The 15,121-nt window shown below is 35.2% G+C and overlaps 1 protein-coding gene across 3 annotated transcripts in view; it reads left to right on the top strand.

The window, feature by feature from the left end:
* Window positions 1-15,121, top strand: part of LOC123679630 (cilia- and flagella-associated protein 206-like) — a 46,799-nt gene that overhangs the window by 30,376 nt on the left and 1,302 nt on the right. For all 3 annotated transcript variants that reach the window (XM_045617012.1, XM_045617014.1, XM_045617011.1), the window contains exons 3-7: window positions 2,422-2,598; window positions 6,487-6,664; window positions 11,745-11,988; window positions 12,914-13,043; window positions 13,117-13,410. In XM_045617012.1, the coding sequence (XP_045472968.1) occupies window positions 2,422-2,598; window positions 6,487-6,664; window positions 11,745-11,988; window positions 12,914-13,043; window positions 13,117-13,410 (1,023 nt within the window). The remainder of the gene's footprint in view (window positions 1-2,421; window positions 2,599-6,486; window positions 6,665-11,744; window positions 11,989-12,913; window positions 13,044-13,116; window positions 13,411-15,121) is intronic.

Here is a 15,121-nt window from a genome sequence, read left to right as displayed (position 1 = left end):
TAACAGTGTCGAGATTGAATAGATAGAAGTTCATTGATGAAGTTCCAACCTACGACATATTTGCTTTGATTTTTAATTGAACTGAAATTAAAAAAAATTAATCTCACCTGAAACTCTCAACCTCAGAGTTAAAAATAGATTTAGGCAGCATATGTCATTTTCAGTAAGTAAATTTTGTCCCCAACATGAACGATCAACTTTGACAGGAAGCGCGCGTAAATGAAAACATATCAGTGATACGATATTTCACTCAATTCACGAGTTTCTCCACAAAGAACGCACTTCTTATGTCCCATAGTGAATCAACGTTTCATATCAACTCAAAATATATTGATATGAATACCTAAATATGTCAGAAATTTAGAAAACAAACTTCAAGCGCGCCAAACGACGTGAAACAACAGATGACACTAAGAGAGCAAAAGTTGCCAAACCTTGGATTTCAGCAGGTAGATACAGAAAATAATAAATATTCTGCTTATTATAAATAAGACAATTAGGAAAAATATCGAATTCCAAATATGCAAATTTGCATATTTAATTGAGAATCACTCAAGTAAATACATTTCATTCAATATAATGTACATTCATAACGATATAGTAAAATTGTGGGTTTTGAAAATATATCACAATCCGACAACGTAATGTAACCATGTTGGTGACATGTAAAAATTGTGTATACTCCGTCTACCTTTGTTCAATACTCTATTTTCTCAATCAATGTGTCAAATCTGAAATGAAATCGTTTATATCAAAAAATAGGAAAAGCACCTCGTTCGAAAAAATACAAATATCAATAGCTAATAAAACAAGTTTTTTATAGAAGACCGAAATTTCTTCCTGTATCATTTTCTCCCCATTCTTCTAGTCTTGCTTTAGATGTAAACCCAACTTCCTTACTGTAACATTCCACTAAAAATTGGGTAGAAATATAAATCGAAGTGTTTCAGTATTTTCAACTAAAATTGGATTTCAGAGAGAAAATTAATTTATACCATCCTGTATATAGGTATAGTATTAAATCAAATAGTGCAATATACAAATTTGCTATGGATTTCATTTTTGAAAAATCTAAAGCAATGCATATTATATAATGTAAATGGTGTTTTCACATCTTACATATTTAGCGGTTCCATTTCCATTCCATTTTCCAAGATTTTAAAATAGGATATATCAAATTCGAAATCTATCACTACCTATTTATAGGTCTGTTTCATGGATTGAATATCATACGAATCAGATAATGGTTTATACCTATTTGGTTTTTGTTTTGAATTTGTGAAAATTCCTTCAATTGATTATAAAAACTTGGTTGCTTTATATTGGTTGGGATTTTTAACATATTTTCGCTTCGAGTTGCGCATTCGCCATTTTGCAACAACTGATAAGTCTACATAGCAATATAGTTCATTAAATATAGGATTTTCCAAAGAGAGGTTTCATTTTGAATACTCCGCTATCTGGGCAGCTGTTACTTTTGAAATTTGACAAGTAAAACCAAACCATTACTGAATATTAAACGATACGATTTAAAATTCACTACAACAATGATGAAAATTTTGCAAATACAGTTGGCAAAACTTTCGTACACTCGATTCATCATGAAACACCTTCCCGTTTAGCAAAAGTGGAACTGGTGAAAACATTTGAGCTTGTGGGACAAGTAATAGGGATGTTTTCGATGAAGAATGACTCTAGAAATATAATACGAAAAAAAATTGGTATCAACAGAATCAAATGAATTATGCCTACTTCTCAATTGAATGTTTTTTAATCGATTTTTGGAAAACAACATTGTCAATACACAAAACTCGTTTTTATCCATTTTTTAAACAGCAAAAAATAGCGTCACTTAACCTTGAATATACGATCTAAACTTCACTGTATAAACCATGAAGAATATCCAGTATTTTGTAACGATTTTAAAATACAAAAAATATACAGGGTGATCCGTTTGAGATAACAGAGTTTATTATTATTTCGGAAAGAGGAAAGAGCTGGCAACAATATGAAGTCCAACATAATATCGGCCTTGTCACAATATCCTTGATATTTTCCGTACCTAGACCTTGAAAAATTTCTTTTTATTTTAAAAAAATTGAAAGTTCCTGGGAATTTTGTACTTTTCTATTTATTGATTCGATTAAGTGGATTATGAAAATGCTTGCAGTTGGTTGATTTCAATCTGTAGCAAAGATTAATAATAAAGTGTCATGCATTAATCTTAATATTGATGAATTATTTATTATTATAAGATTCGATAAACTGCTATAATATTAACAAAAAAGTAGGACCTAGGAATCTTTCATTTTCCTTTGTGCCTCTAATTTACGAACACCCTGTATATTGAAAGTTTGTCAACTCCGAGCGACAAACAATCCACTCTAGACGGAGGAGATTCATTGTTGGTTATTTCCCCAGGAGATGATAAAGAAACTGAGGTCTCAACTCACCGTCAAACTCGTGCCCCTTCAGAAGGACATCCTCAGGGTGAAAACTGTGGGAACCGCAGACTCGAAGCTGATGCGGAAATTCTACAAGAAGCTGATTTATTACATGGCCCTGCACTCTGGAATGGGCAACCCGTCGCACGATAACGTAAGAGCTTTTTGGGCTTTCCCAAAAGAAAGAACATTGTGTGATTCTTATCTCAGTTTAGGGTGTTTTTTTTGTCAGCATTAAGGCCTGAATATTCATCCGGAAAGGGGGTGTTGAATATCGAGCATTTGTATGGAATATCGTTAGAACGCCACATTTCAAACATACCGTTTGAAAATTTCATTTAAAACAAAATTTAATTACCGGCCAAGGAACTACGTTTAAGGTATCTCTCAGAGTAATAAACATACACTGCGCAAAAAAATTAACGCACATTATGGAAATCTCAAATTTATTCTACAACTGAAGGTGTTCTCAATGATAATTATTTTTATCAGAATTATGCATGCATATGTTATCCACTTTCAACGTTTTTCTTCAATACAGATGTTTTTTCCCAGCAGGAATAAAAAAAGATGAGATTATCAGATTTTGAATGTATTGGCTCCATTCTGAAATCAGTTGTTCTCGATCAATAGTTTTTCTTTCGTTTGATTTTCTACACTCGATCGCTATGCAACGCGAAACACGCAATTTGACCCAAGAGGAATGTGTCCAAGCGGTAGTTTTGCGAGAAGAAGGGTGGACATACACAAGAATTGCAGAAAGGTTTGGAGTTTCCCATACAAGTGTGTCCAGAATGTTGCAGCGATTCAGGGAGACAGGTATGAATGTCCGAAGACCAGGACAGGGCAGACCACGGGTAACAACTGCCATTCAAGAACGTTACTTGAGAGTTTCTTCGTTGAGACAACGGTTTGCAACCGCTTGCCTCCTTCAAAATCAGCTTGAGCAAACTCATGGGGTGCAAATTAGCACTCAGACAATAAGAAATCGCCTCAGAGAATATGATTTAAGGCCTCGTGTCGCGGCAAGAGACCCAGCTCTTACCCCAGCCCATCGAAGGGCGCGTTTGGATTTTGCGAGAGAGCATATCCATTGGGAAGAGGCTGATTGGGAAAGAGTGCACTGAGCATATCTTTCATGTGGACGTCTGTATACAAGGGAACTTCGATCACAATGGTAGAGGCAGAATCTAGACTCATCTGTGAAGAGAACTCTTTCCCAATCAGCCTCTTCCCAATGAATATGCTCTCTCGCAGAATCCAAACGCGCCCTTCGATGGGCTGGGGTAAGAGCTGGGCCTCTTGCCGCGATACGAGGCCTTAAATCATATTCTCTGAGGCGATTTCTTATTGTCTGAGTGCTAACTTGCACCCCATGAGTTTGCTCAAGCTGATTTTGAAGGAGGCGAGCGGTGGCAAACCGTTGTCTCAACGAAGAAAAAATATCGTATTACTGATATGTTTCATTTCCGCGCGCTTCATGTCAAATTTGATGGTTCATGTTGGGGACAAAATTTCCTCACTGTAAATGACATATGCTCCCTCTATCTATGTTCATTACTCTGAGGGAATAATCAATAAAAATCTGTTTGTTCATTTTTTTCTGTACTAATTCATTTCAACAGAAATGAAATTACATTGAAAATAACATTACATGCAAAAACCATACAAATGGTGTCATAACCAGCAAACATACTTCATCTCATCAGCGCTCAACAGATACAATTTGTACCCAATTGAACCATAATTAGAATAATAAAATACGATTCCAATCCGTTCATTTGATGATACAGCCGAATTGCTCCTGGTCGGAAGTTGCATTATAGTTATTGGATTAATTGATAAACTAATAATCGTCGATCGATGCTACGATTCCAACAATTTCATTCAGCATAATACGAGGCCTTTGATACAGAATTAACTGGTAATTTGCAAGCTCCGCTTCCCTAGGACAGAGCACAAACAAGCTTTCGAAGTTTCAGGTTCACCTCTACTGTTAGCGCGGTAGACCTTTTGGGGGTGTTGCTTGCAACACGAAACACTGACCTGAATAAGCTGAATAAGCGATGGCTTGATAGCCATAAAAATAGTATTTTTTCCAAGAGTAATAAACATAGATATAGGGAGCACACGTCATTTTCAGTAAGCAAATTTTGTCCCCAACATGAACTAGCAAATTTGACATGAAGCGCGCGGAAATGAAAACATATCAGTGATACGATATTTCACTCAATTCGCGAGTTTCTCCACCAAGAACGCACTTTTTATGTCTTATAGTGAATCAACGTTTCATATTAACTCAAAATATATTGAAATAAATACCCAAATATATCAGAAATTCAGAAAATAAACTTCAAGCGCGCCAAACGACGTGAAACAACAGATGACACTAGTTGGCAAAAGTTGCCAAACCTTGGATTTCAGCAGGTAGATACAGAAAATAATAAATATTCTGCTTATTATAAATTCGCCAATTAGGAAAAATATCGGATTTCAAATATTCAAATTTGCATATTTGATCGGGAATCACTCAAATAAATATATTTCATTCAATGAAATATACATTCATAACAATATAGTAAAATTGTGGATTTGAAAAGATATCACAATCCGACAACGTAAATCTAACCATGTTGGGGACAGGTAAAAATAGCGTATAGGTACAGCCTCTATCTACGTTTATTACTCTGCGTATGTTTTCAATTCATAAATATTCCTCAAATAAAATTGCAGTCACACAAGTAGAAGTCAAATTGAAGTGGATACGTAACCTATTATAAAAAAAAAAGAAAAAACACGCACCTTGCTCTATCTATTAATATCGAAGAAAAAACTGTGATGTGACTACACTGACTACTAAACATTAAAAACTATACAGGATGATTCACGTTAATGACCTATCTAACGTTCATGGGAAACTAATCATAATTTTGTGCTGAAAAATTGCATGTTGGTGTTTGAAACAATGGCCTTTCTTTTTAAAATATTTTCAGATCTCTACAACTTCCGCTTGTACCCGAAACAGACTACTAATCCTCATTTGAAATGGCACATCCAGTTTAATATTTCATCATTAGATAGCTTATTTCATGACAATTTCAGCAATATGCCATAACTAGGGTAAAAGAGAAAGAGAATTTCATAGAATTCCTAAAAGATAGATCATAGATAGAGATGCTATCAGTGAACATCAGATTTTGGGCACCCTATATAGATCTATTTTTTTTTTCTAAAAGCCTTTTAGTTCTCGATATGCTTTCAGAGAACATTGAAATTACCCTGTATACTAGGTGTACAACTTTGCTTCCGCCGTTTTGCAATAGATGGCTGTTGCGGTAAATGGTAGTCGAAATAAATAGATCGTAGATTTCATACAATAAGCTAAGGTATTTGTGAACATAACACCATCGAAATATCAGTCGTTTTGTCTCTGCATCATTAAGTTATTCTCGACTGAATATGTCAGCTTACGAGCCAAATTCTAGTAATTTGCGGGAGGTTTTAATTTTCTGCTTCAATATGAAGAAATCTGCGGCTGAGGCTCATCGAATCCCCTCAAATACCTATAGTGAGGCCGCTATTAGTGACAGAAGTGGTTTCAACGCTCCAAAAACAGTGATTTTGACGTCGAAGAACAGGAAGAGAGAAGGTTTTGGAAGATAGGAAATCAGAGGCATTACTTGATCAAGACTCGTGTCAAACGCAACAAGAATTGACAGGACCATTGAGAGTGATGCAACAAGCCATTTCAAAACACCTTAAAGTCATGGGAATGATTTAGAAACAAGGAAATTGGGTGCCTTACGAGTTGAGGCCGAGAGATGTTGAAAGGCGTTTGTTTGCTTGTCAACAGCTGCTTGCAAGGCAAAGATGGGAGGAAGTAGTGGCCAGCGATTGACAATACTTCGAATCATAAAAGTAAAACCAGTTTTTCACAATGAAGCCTCGAATTTCAGAAAAAAACGACGGAAGCAAAGTTGTACGCCTATATGTAAATCCATTGATTTGAATTTTGAATCGTACAGTTGCTTCTCTCATTCAGGTATTCCGAGAGATCCAGACAGCTCTTAAAAGTGTCCTGACCGATCAAGAAGTCCGAGACTACATCAACAGAGGCGGATCCGACAAAAAAGAAAGACTGAACGAATTTAGCGAACTGGTTGCTGGCATCAGATTGTTCAACAGATTTTGTGGCAAGGCAGGGGATAGTATTGAAGATGGTTCGTATTTCTATTGGACATTATTTCTGACGTTTAATTCATTAATCTACTATAGTTTATTACTCTGTATTAATATACTGGGATTTCGAATGAGAGGTTTCAATTTGATATTTGAAAAAAAAAGGTTATATTTTAAGAGAAATCAATGAATGTTTATTTCATTGTAAATGGGAGATATATGCCATTAACGATGTAAAACGATATCAGTCAAATTTCCTCACGAACGTGGCCCAAAAAAAAAGTCGAAAGGGGTTAAATCACGAGATCTCGCTGGCCAATTGTGATCTCCTCTTCTAGAAATAACAAGGCCAGGAAATCCAGATCATTTAGATGCATTTGAAGGGCCCAATCAGCGAAGATAAAACGTTGCTGGTGATCAACCGGCTTGAATTCTTGTGTTAATTGAACTTTAAAAACCTTAAGACCTAAATCTTTATGCAAAACTCGGTGTGATGTCGTTTCTAGAATGCCTAATTCCCAAGATCGACGAAGAATCGACAAACCTAGGTCTTAGTCAACACTATGGGCTACAGAAGCAATATTCTTAGTTGCATTAAGCGACGCACACGGTTTCGATTCCTCACACCACTAACTTGCCCCAACAGCTTTTCGAATTTTCACCACTTTTGTAGTGAATTTTAACAATTTCATTGCGTTGTTGAAGCATTTATCCTTCCATTTTCATTGATGGCATAGTTTTTACTTGTCAAATGTCAAAAGCTTCCCAGATATGGCGGGTGATGAAGACGTATGTGAAAGTGGCTCTGACAAAAATGTTAGAGAAATGGAAATTAAATGCTATCAATGCAGAAAAAAAGTGGTGGATTCAGTGAAATGTTACAAATGCTTTGATATTTTCCACCCCAAATGTATGGATATATCTGCAGGTTCAAAATCTACATCTTGCAAGCACGAAGAGGGTAATATTTATAAACTCGCTAAAGAAATCAGTGAACTCAGAAGTGAAAAAGATATCTTGAATATTGAGGTACTTTACCTGAAAGAACTTTTGAAGGAAGTACAAGAAAAAAACAAAATATTGATGGATAATAACTCCCTATTGAATGAAAAAATTATGACTCAAGGTGAGAATATTGATAAAAACAATGAAATTTCTATCAACGTCAACAAGATAAACAAAGATAAGAAAGTATCAAGCAGCAAAGAATGTCAACAAAGTCAAGAAGTGAGAAATGAAGTTAGTCATAAGAAACCAACGTATGCTGAAAAGTCAAAGCCTAGATCACTTGAACTACTAACCTCTAAAAATAACTTGACAACTCAAAAGACAACAAGTATACAAACAAATGATAAGATTACAGAAGACGGACACAACTTGAGAAGAGAATCTAATCGAATTAATGAACAAAGAGGACCTTCATCACAAGGAAATAATGAATGGAAAACAATAAGTCGTAATAAGAGCAGAACAAAAAGGAATATTATATGCACAGGTGTGAACAAAACAACTAACTCATCTATCAAAGGTGTAATGAAAAGACGATGGATATACGTTGGAAGAATACAAGGTAAAGATATATCTGAACAAACAATCAAAGATTATCTCAGGGACAAAATTAAGAACGAAGAAATTGAGGTTAAAAAGCTAAACACACTGGGTAATAATTCTGCATTCAGTGTCGGTGTCCACACAGAGGAATTATTCAGTTCCATTTGTAACCCTGAAAACTGGCCGGAAGGAGTTATCGTAAGGGAATTTTCTTTTCGTAGTTTATTTCGAAAATCTGAAATATAAGAAGAACTTGCAATCGTCAACATTCATAGGCAACATACAAAACATCAATATAGTGAATCAAATAAAGCCGGCAAATTGCACTAAAGAATTTCGCATAATTCATCAAAATTTACAATCCATTGGTACAGCATTCAACAAATTGGAAGTTTTAATTGATCAAGAAAATTGTGACGTGGTTGCAGTGACGGAACATTGGAGAAGTGAGGAGGAGCTTGAATATTACAAGCTTGGTGGTTTCAACCTGGTGTCGAGTTTCTGTCGTGATTCGGGGAGGCATGGAGGTACCGCCATTTATTGTCGTTTCAATGTTGAGGCAAAGGAAAAAGGTAGTTTTAAATCACTTAGTGTGGCAAACGTCTTCGAGTGTTCGGCAGTACAAATAAATTTTCATAATATTAAAATTATAATTGTCTGTATATATAGGCCAAATTCTCCACCCCATGGGAACATAGATATTTTTTTTGAAAAACTAACTTACATACTGGAACAAAGTTTACTTGAATCAATGAAAGTTATTATTGTAGGTGATTTCAATATAAATCTTTTGGATAATAACAAGTCTGCACGTGAATTCAGATTGCTTCTAGCTTCTTTCAATATCAAGATAACAATCAATGAACCGACACGATCTGCTTCTATGACTTGTCTTGATAATATTTTAACTAATATTATTGGTACATCTAAAGTTCTTGAAGCTCACATATCTGATCATTCGGCCACAGAATTCAAATTTAACATCACAGTGAATGAAAAAAATTATACTGAGACAATTTTAACTAGGCATATTAATGATAGATCTATGAGTAATTTTCTATCTGATTTACAAGATATTGTCTGGGATGAGCTATATTCGATGGAATCAGAGCAGGTCAATCAGAAATGGGAATTTTTTTTCACTCTTTATAAAAATAGCTTCGAATATAATTTCCCCCAACACAAGATTAAAGTTAATAAACAAAAAAAAAATACTATAGAAATGACTAAGGAGGTTAAATATTTAAAAGATTTATTGGATAAACTTTTCATTCTTTATAAGTTCAGGCCAGAACTCAAGATGCAATATAGTATTATCAAAAAACGATATGACACTGAGCTATCATTAATGAAAAAAAAGTTCTATTGTGATTTCATAAAAAATTCTAAGAATAAATCTAAATCAGTATGGGAAGTTGTTAACACAATTACTAATAACAAAAAAAAAAAACTTGATGCGAAGAATATGATAGGGAATCCTGGTGAGTTAGTTGAAAACTTCAATAATTATTTCACTGATATTGCTCCAAATATCTGTAAAACTCTTCCACAGCTGGGAGATTACTCTATACCAAAATTTTCCTTCCCAAACTCAATATTTATGTTTGATGTTGATGAAGCTGAACTGGTAGTTGGAGTCAACTCGTTAAAGAATATTAATGCGAGAGGCTATGATGATATTTCCCTTAGTGTAATAAAAAAATCCTTACCTATAATTGCCCCACACATCTGTCATATAATGAATTGTGCTTTTAAATATGGTATTTTTCCTGATTCTCTCAAGATAGCAGTGATATCACCCCTGTATAAGAGCGGCGATTATGATAGTTTAGAAAATTACAGACCAATCAGTTCTTTGTCGTCTTTTGCGAAAATTTTTGAGAAAATTCTTTCAAATCGATTGTTGAATTTTTTCGGAAAGTTCAAGATTCTGAATGATTGTCAACATGGTTTCATCAAGAACAAGGGTACTGAAACAGCTCTATATGATCTGACAAGAGCAATAATCTGGTCTTTGGAGTCAGGGGAGGTGCCGATGGGTCTATTTCTCGATCTATCTAAAGCCTTTGACTGTGTAGATCACACCACTTTGCTAGGTAAAATGGAACAATGCGGTATAAGGAATAATCAACTTGAACTGATAAGGAGTTATCTGAGTGGTAGGAGGCAGAGAACAGCTTTGAATATTGATGGCACTACATATGTATCTGGTGAGAGACAGTTGCTGATGGGGGTGCCTCAGGGCAGTATTCTTGGACCCCTTTTGTTCATTGTTTACATAAATGATTTCGCTGGATTATTTGATTTTACACGAACTCATCTCGTTATGTATGCGGATGATACAAATATTTTGGTAAAGAATACCAATATACCTTTGTCAATCGAATCAACCAAAGAGATTCTGAATTGTGTGAGTCAATGGTTTGCACACAATAAACTAGCATTGAACGTCAAGAAGACCGAATGCATCATGTTTTCTCCTAGATCTCGGGATTTCAGCACACAAGCCTTATATTATAATGATGTTGAAGTAAAATTTAGCAGTTGTAGCAAATTCTTGGGTGTATTGTTGGATGCACAGCTTAAATGGGAGGAACACACAGAATATGTCCTGAAGAGACTCTGCTCGGTGGATTACAGTTTAAAAGTTGTAAAAAAACAAGTAGGTGAAAATATCCTCAAAATTATATATTATGCAAATGCACAATCAATAATGTCGTACGGTATTATTTGCTGGGGAAGCACTAACCTGAGATCAATCTTCGTTGTGCAAAAAAGAATATTGAGGAATATATTTGGATTAGCATATAGGGAATCTTGTAGAGGCATATTCAAGAAAAATAATATACTGACTATTTATGGTCTGTATATATTTAGATTACTTTTATTTTTTCATAAAAACCAACATCTTTATAGTTCCTACAAGAATACAAATAACTCTAGACGATTAGAACCATATTTTTACCCTAAACATTCACTATCACTAACTGAAAAACATCCAGAGTATGCTGCATTGAAGTTGTTCAATGCTTTACCTAGAGCTTTGCACCTAATAAGTGTACATAAAGAATTTAAAAAACTAGTATATAAGTTAATACTTGATTGTGAGCCTTACAATATGGAAGAATATTTTGATTTTTGTAGTAGATAAACTTTGTTATTCGTTGCATTTTTTATGAATTTATTTTTAAGTTTTTGAAATCTGTTGATATTTAGTTATGCCTCTTGTATTAGTTTATTTGATTTTTCAATATGCTTATATATAGGGGTTATTTTTGTAATTTGACCATTTTCGTAATTTTGTCATTTTGATGTGATAATTTGGGAAATAAAGTAGTTATTATTATTATTATTATTATTATTATTATTCAAAATGAAACCTTCTATTGGAAAACCCTTCACAAATTGATAACAACATCATTTACTCAACCTGAAGTCCAATGAAATGATTTAATTCAAGATTTAAAAAAGGTTATTTTACATTTACCTATTTGTTAACCTTATAATCTAAAATGAATATCATTTCGTTTCATAGCAACGTAGATCACATTGTATCGTTACTTATTGCAGTTCCGAAGATGCTCAGAAAAGCATGCACTGCCATGCAACAAGAATCGCAGAAGTTACTGCTGAGCATTATGCAGAAAGTGAACATACTGACAACCATCTTGGACATTCATTATATTCCCAATCAAATCAAATCGAACGCATACGAGTTGAATTTCGTTGAATTACCCGAAGGTGTCACTATGAGCGATGTGGACCGTATAAAGAACCTTTTGATCATGTACAGACAGTACGAAATATTCGTTAGGTAAGCAATCAAATGATATAGATTTAATACTCAGAGTAATAAACATAGATTGAGGGAGCATATGTCATTTTCAGTTAGCAAATTTTGTCCCTAACATGAACTGTCAATTTTGACATGAAGCGCGCGGAAATGAAAACATATCAGTGATACGATATTTCACTCAATTCGCGAGTTTCTCCACAAAGAACGCACTTCTTATGTCCCATAGTGAATCAACGTTTCATATTAAGTCGAAATATATTAAAATAAATACCCAAATATGTCAGAAATTCAGAAAACAAACTTCAAGCGCGCCAAACGACGTGAAACAACCGATGACACTAGGAGAGCAAAAGTTGCCAAACCTTGGATTTCAGAAGGTTGATACAGAAAATAATGGATATTCTGCTTATTACAAATTCGACAATTAGGAAAAATATCGGATTCCGAATATTCAAATTTGCATATTTAAACGGAAATCACTCAAATAAATATATTTCATTCAATATAATATACATTCATAACGATATAGTAAAATTGTAGATTTGAAAATATATCACAATCCGACAACGTCATCTAACCATGTTGGGGACGTGTAAAAATTGCGTATAGTCCCTCTATCCATGTTGAGTACTCTATGATTCAATATAAAAGAGCACTGGAACAGGCACCAGAATCTATGAAAAATGGTTAGCGGTTAATTTCATATATTGTTATTGTTTTTTATGAACCCCTAATAAGAATAATACCCTGAATTTTTCACATTAGTTAGGAAACACTCTTCATATTTGAATATTTTTCTTGAGGAGTTCTAGTTTGTACAAGGATAAAATTCAAAAACTATTACGATGATCTTTCAAAATTGAATTAAAAATGCGAGAAATCATACCTACCTACATCGCGTTACATTCTAAAGCCCCAATATTGCTATTACCTATTTTTCCAGACAGCTCATATCTAAAATGGCACAAATAGAGGATAAAGAAGAAGAAATATCCGAAAAACTAAAGAAAATGTACGAAAGAATCAACGATAGCGTACAGTACATGATCGCAGTGCCGGCTTATCAAATTTTCGTAAGTTACCATTTCACAATAACCAATGGTCCCTGCCATATACACCACCCATGTTCTCGTTTCATGATCGCAGCCCATGTTCAGAGAACTGGCCAAGATATGGTTCCGCATGCAAGACGAAGCCCTTCTTCTTGGTAAATACAACGATATGCTGGTCGGTCTGGCCATATACGCGAAACAAATAGCCTATCCCGAATATGAGCGGCAAGATTGGGTCATCGAACAGCTATTAGGAGGATATCAACCTGAAACGGATGCTGAAAGGATGAGAGTTCCTCCGGGAGTTGCTATAGTTCCTCCGGAGGATCCGGACTTTAAGGTGGTGCTGCCGAATCAATATGAAACCCTGAAAAAAATTGAGTTCGAGGTGAGTAATGTACAGGCTGTTCCGCCATTGACGCTCTATACGCTCTATTAGTGTGACGTCACACATCGCCATTTTTGGTTCTGCTGTCAGTGTTCGGAATCCAAACAAATAAATTGTCATTCAAATTAGTACGGTGTCGTTGAAGGAATTGGCTTATTTTCATAATTAAGAGTATTTGAGGAACGATTTCAGTATTAATTGATAGACAGAAGGAACGAGGTTAATACCAGTAAGTTTGAATCCTGTATCATTCCCCAGATTTTGTAAAAAGCCGTGTTTATTAGTTGAACTTCAAGTTCGAACTTACTGGCATTAATCTCGTGCCTTCTGTCTATCAATTCATAGTAAAATCGTTCCTTAAATCTTATTTATCAAAATACGCCAATTTCTTTAACGACAACCTACTAATTTGAATGATAATTTGTTTGTTTGGATTCCGAACACTGACAGGAGAACCAAAAATGGCGGTGTGTGACGTAATGACTAATAGAGCGTATTAAGGTGAAGCGCTGAAGATTCTTCCGAAGACAAACCAATTCATGAATAATCGAAATCTCCAATAAAAATGAAAATTCAATAAAAAACAGGATGTTCCATAACTTTGATCATTAAACTTTTTTGATATACCTTGTATATTTCTAAACAATTTAATAATGTAGCTCTAATGAGGCCTAATGATACTAAATCGAAAAAAAATTCTAAAATATCAGCGCTCAACCGTAATAGAGCTTTGTGATTTGGAACAGCCTGTATTGTTTTATACCACTGCCTCAGAAAATGAGATTTTGCACATGGAAAATTTTGTCCGAGACACAAAAACTATCTCATTTTCACACAGAGTTCATGGTTATATTTCATTATTATGTGTTGGTACTCGGAACTCTCCTGTCACGGATTCATTTCTTACCTGTCAAATTTGTGATACAGGAAACAGTTCTACCAACCAACATTTTTCAATGGACAAATCACTAAACGATATTCATGGAAATATTGCAAATTTCAATAAAAATTCAGGGGATTAGAGAAAATAAACACTCAATCTAACACTCGTCCATGGTCTCCGTTGACCTAGGAGTACCGTAACACCATAAGGCAACTGACCAGAGGCAATAAAGTGACTCTACTATGGGTACCCGGGCTTTGTGGTGTTGAAGGAAATGAAAAAGCCGTAGAACTTGCAAAAAGTGCATCAAGGTTAACACCTGCTGGACCTGAGCCTTTCTGTGGGCTAGGAAAAGGCCAATAAAAGGCAGCGGTCGAGCAATGGGAGTTCAATAATAGGATAACTCACTGAACAAACACTCCTGGACTTAGTCAGGCCAAGAAATTCGTGATGATTTCACCTACCTATGCCAGAAAGCTCTTGAAGCTGTCACGAGATGAGCTTCGGCTGATGATGGGACTGCTGACGGGGCACTGTCGGTACAAACACATTTGTACCGTATGGGAAAGTCAGCAGATGAGATTTGCAGGCTCTGTGGATCAGAAGCAGAAACAGCTGAACACATGGTATGCAAGTGTCCAGAGCTGGCTGGCCTAAGAACAATTCAGATGAGGAAGCCAGTCCTGGATACCCGTGAAGGTCAAGATCCCTAAGGAGGTTGTCAGTTTTATCAACGTCATTGACGACCTCCTTGGGTTTCCATGAATGAGTAGGGTAGAGAACAGAAGATCTACATGGTCGCAGTTCCCGGAAGGCTTACAGAGCCAC

This window comes from Harmonia axyridis, chromosome 5 (assembly GCF_914767665.1).
Source record: "Harmonia axyridis chromosome 5, icHarAxyr1.1, whole genome shotgun sequence".
Classification (NCBI taxonomy): Eukaryota; Metazoa; Arthropoda; class Insecta; order Coleoptera; family Coccinellidae; genus Harmonia; species Harmonia axyridis.
This window is presented reverse-complemented; position numbering and strand designations above follow the sequence as displayed.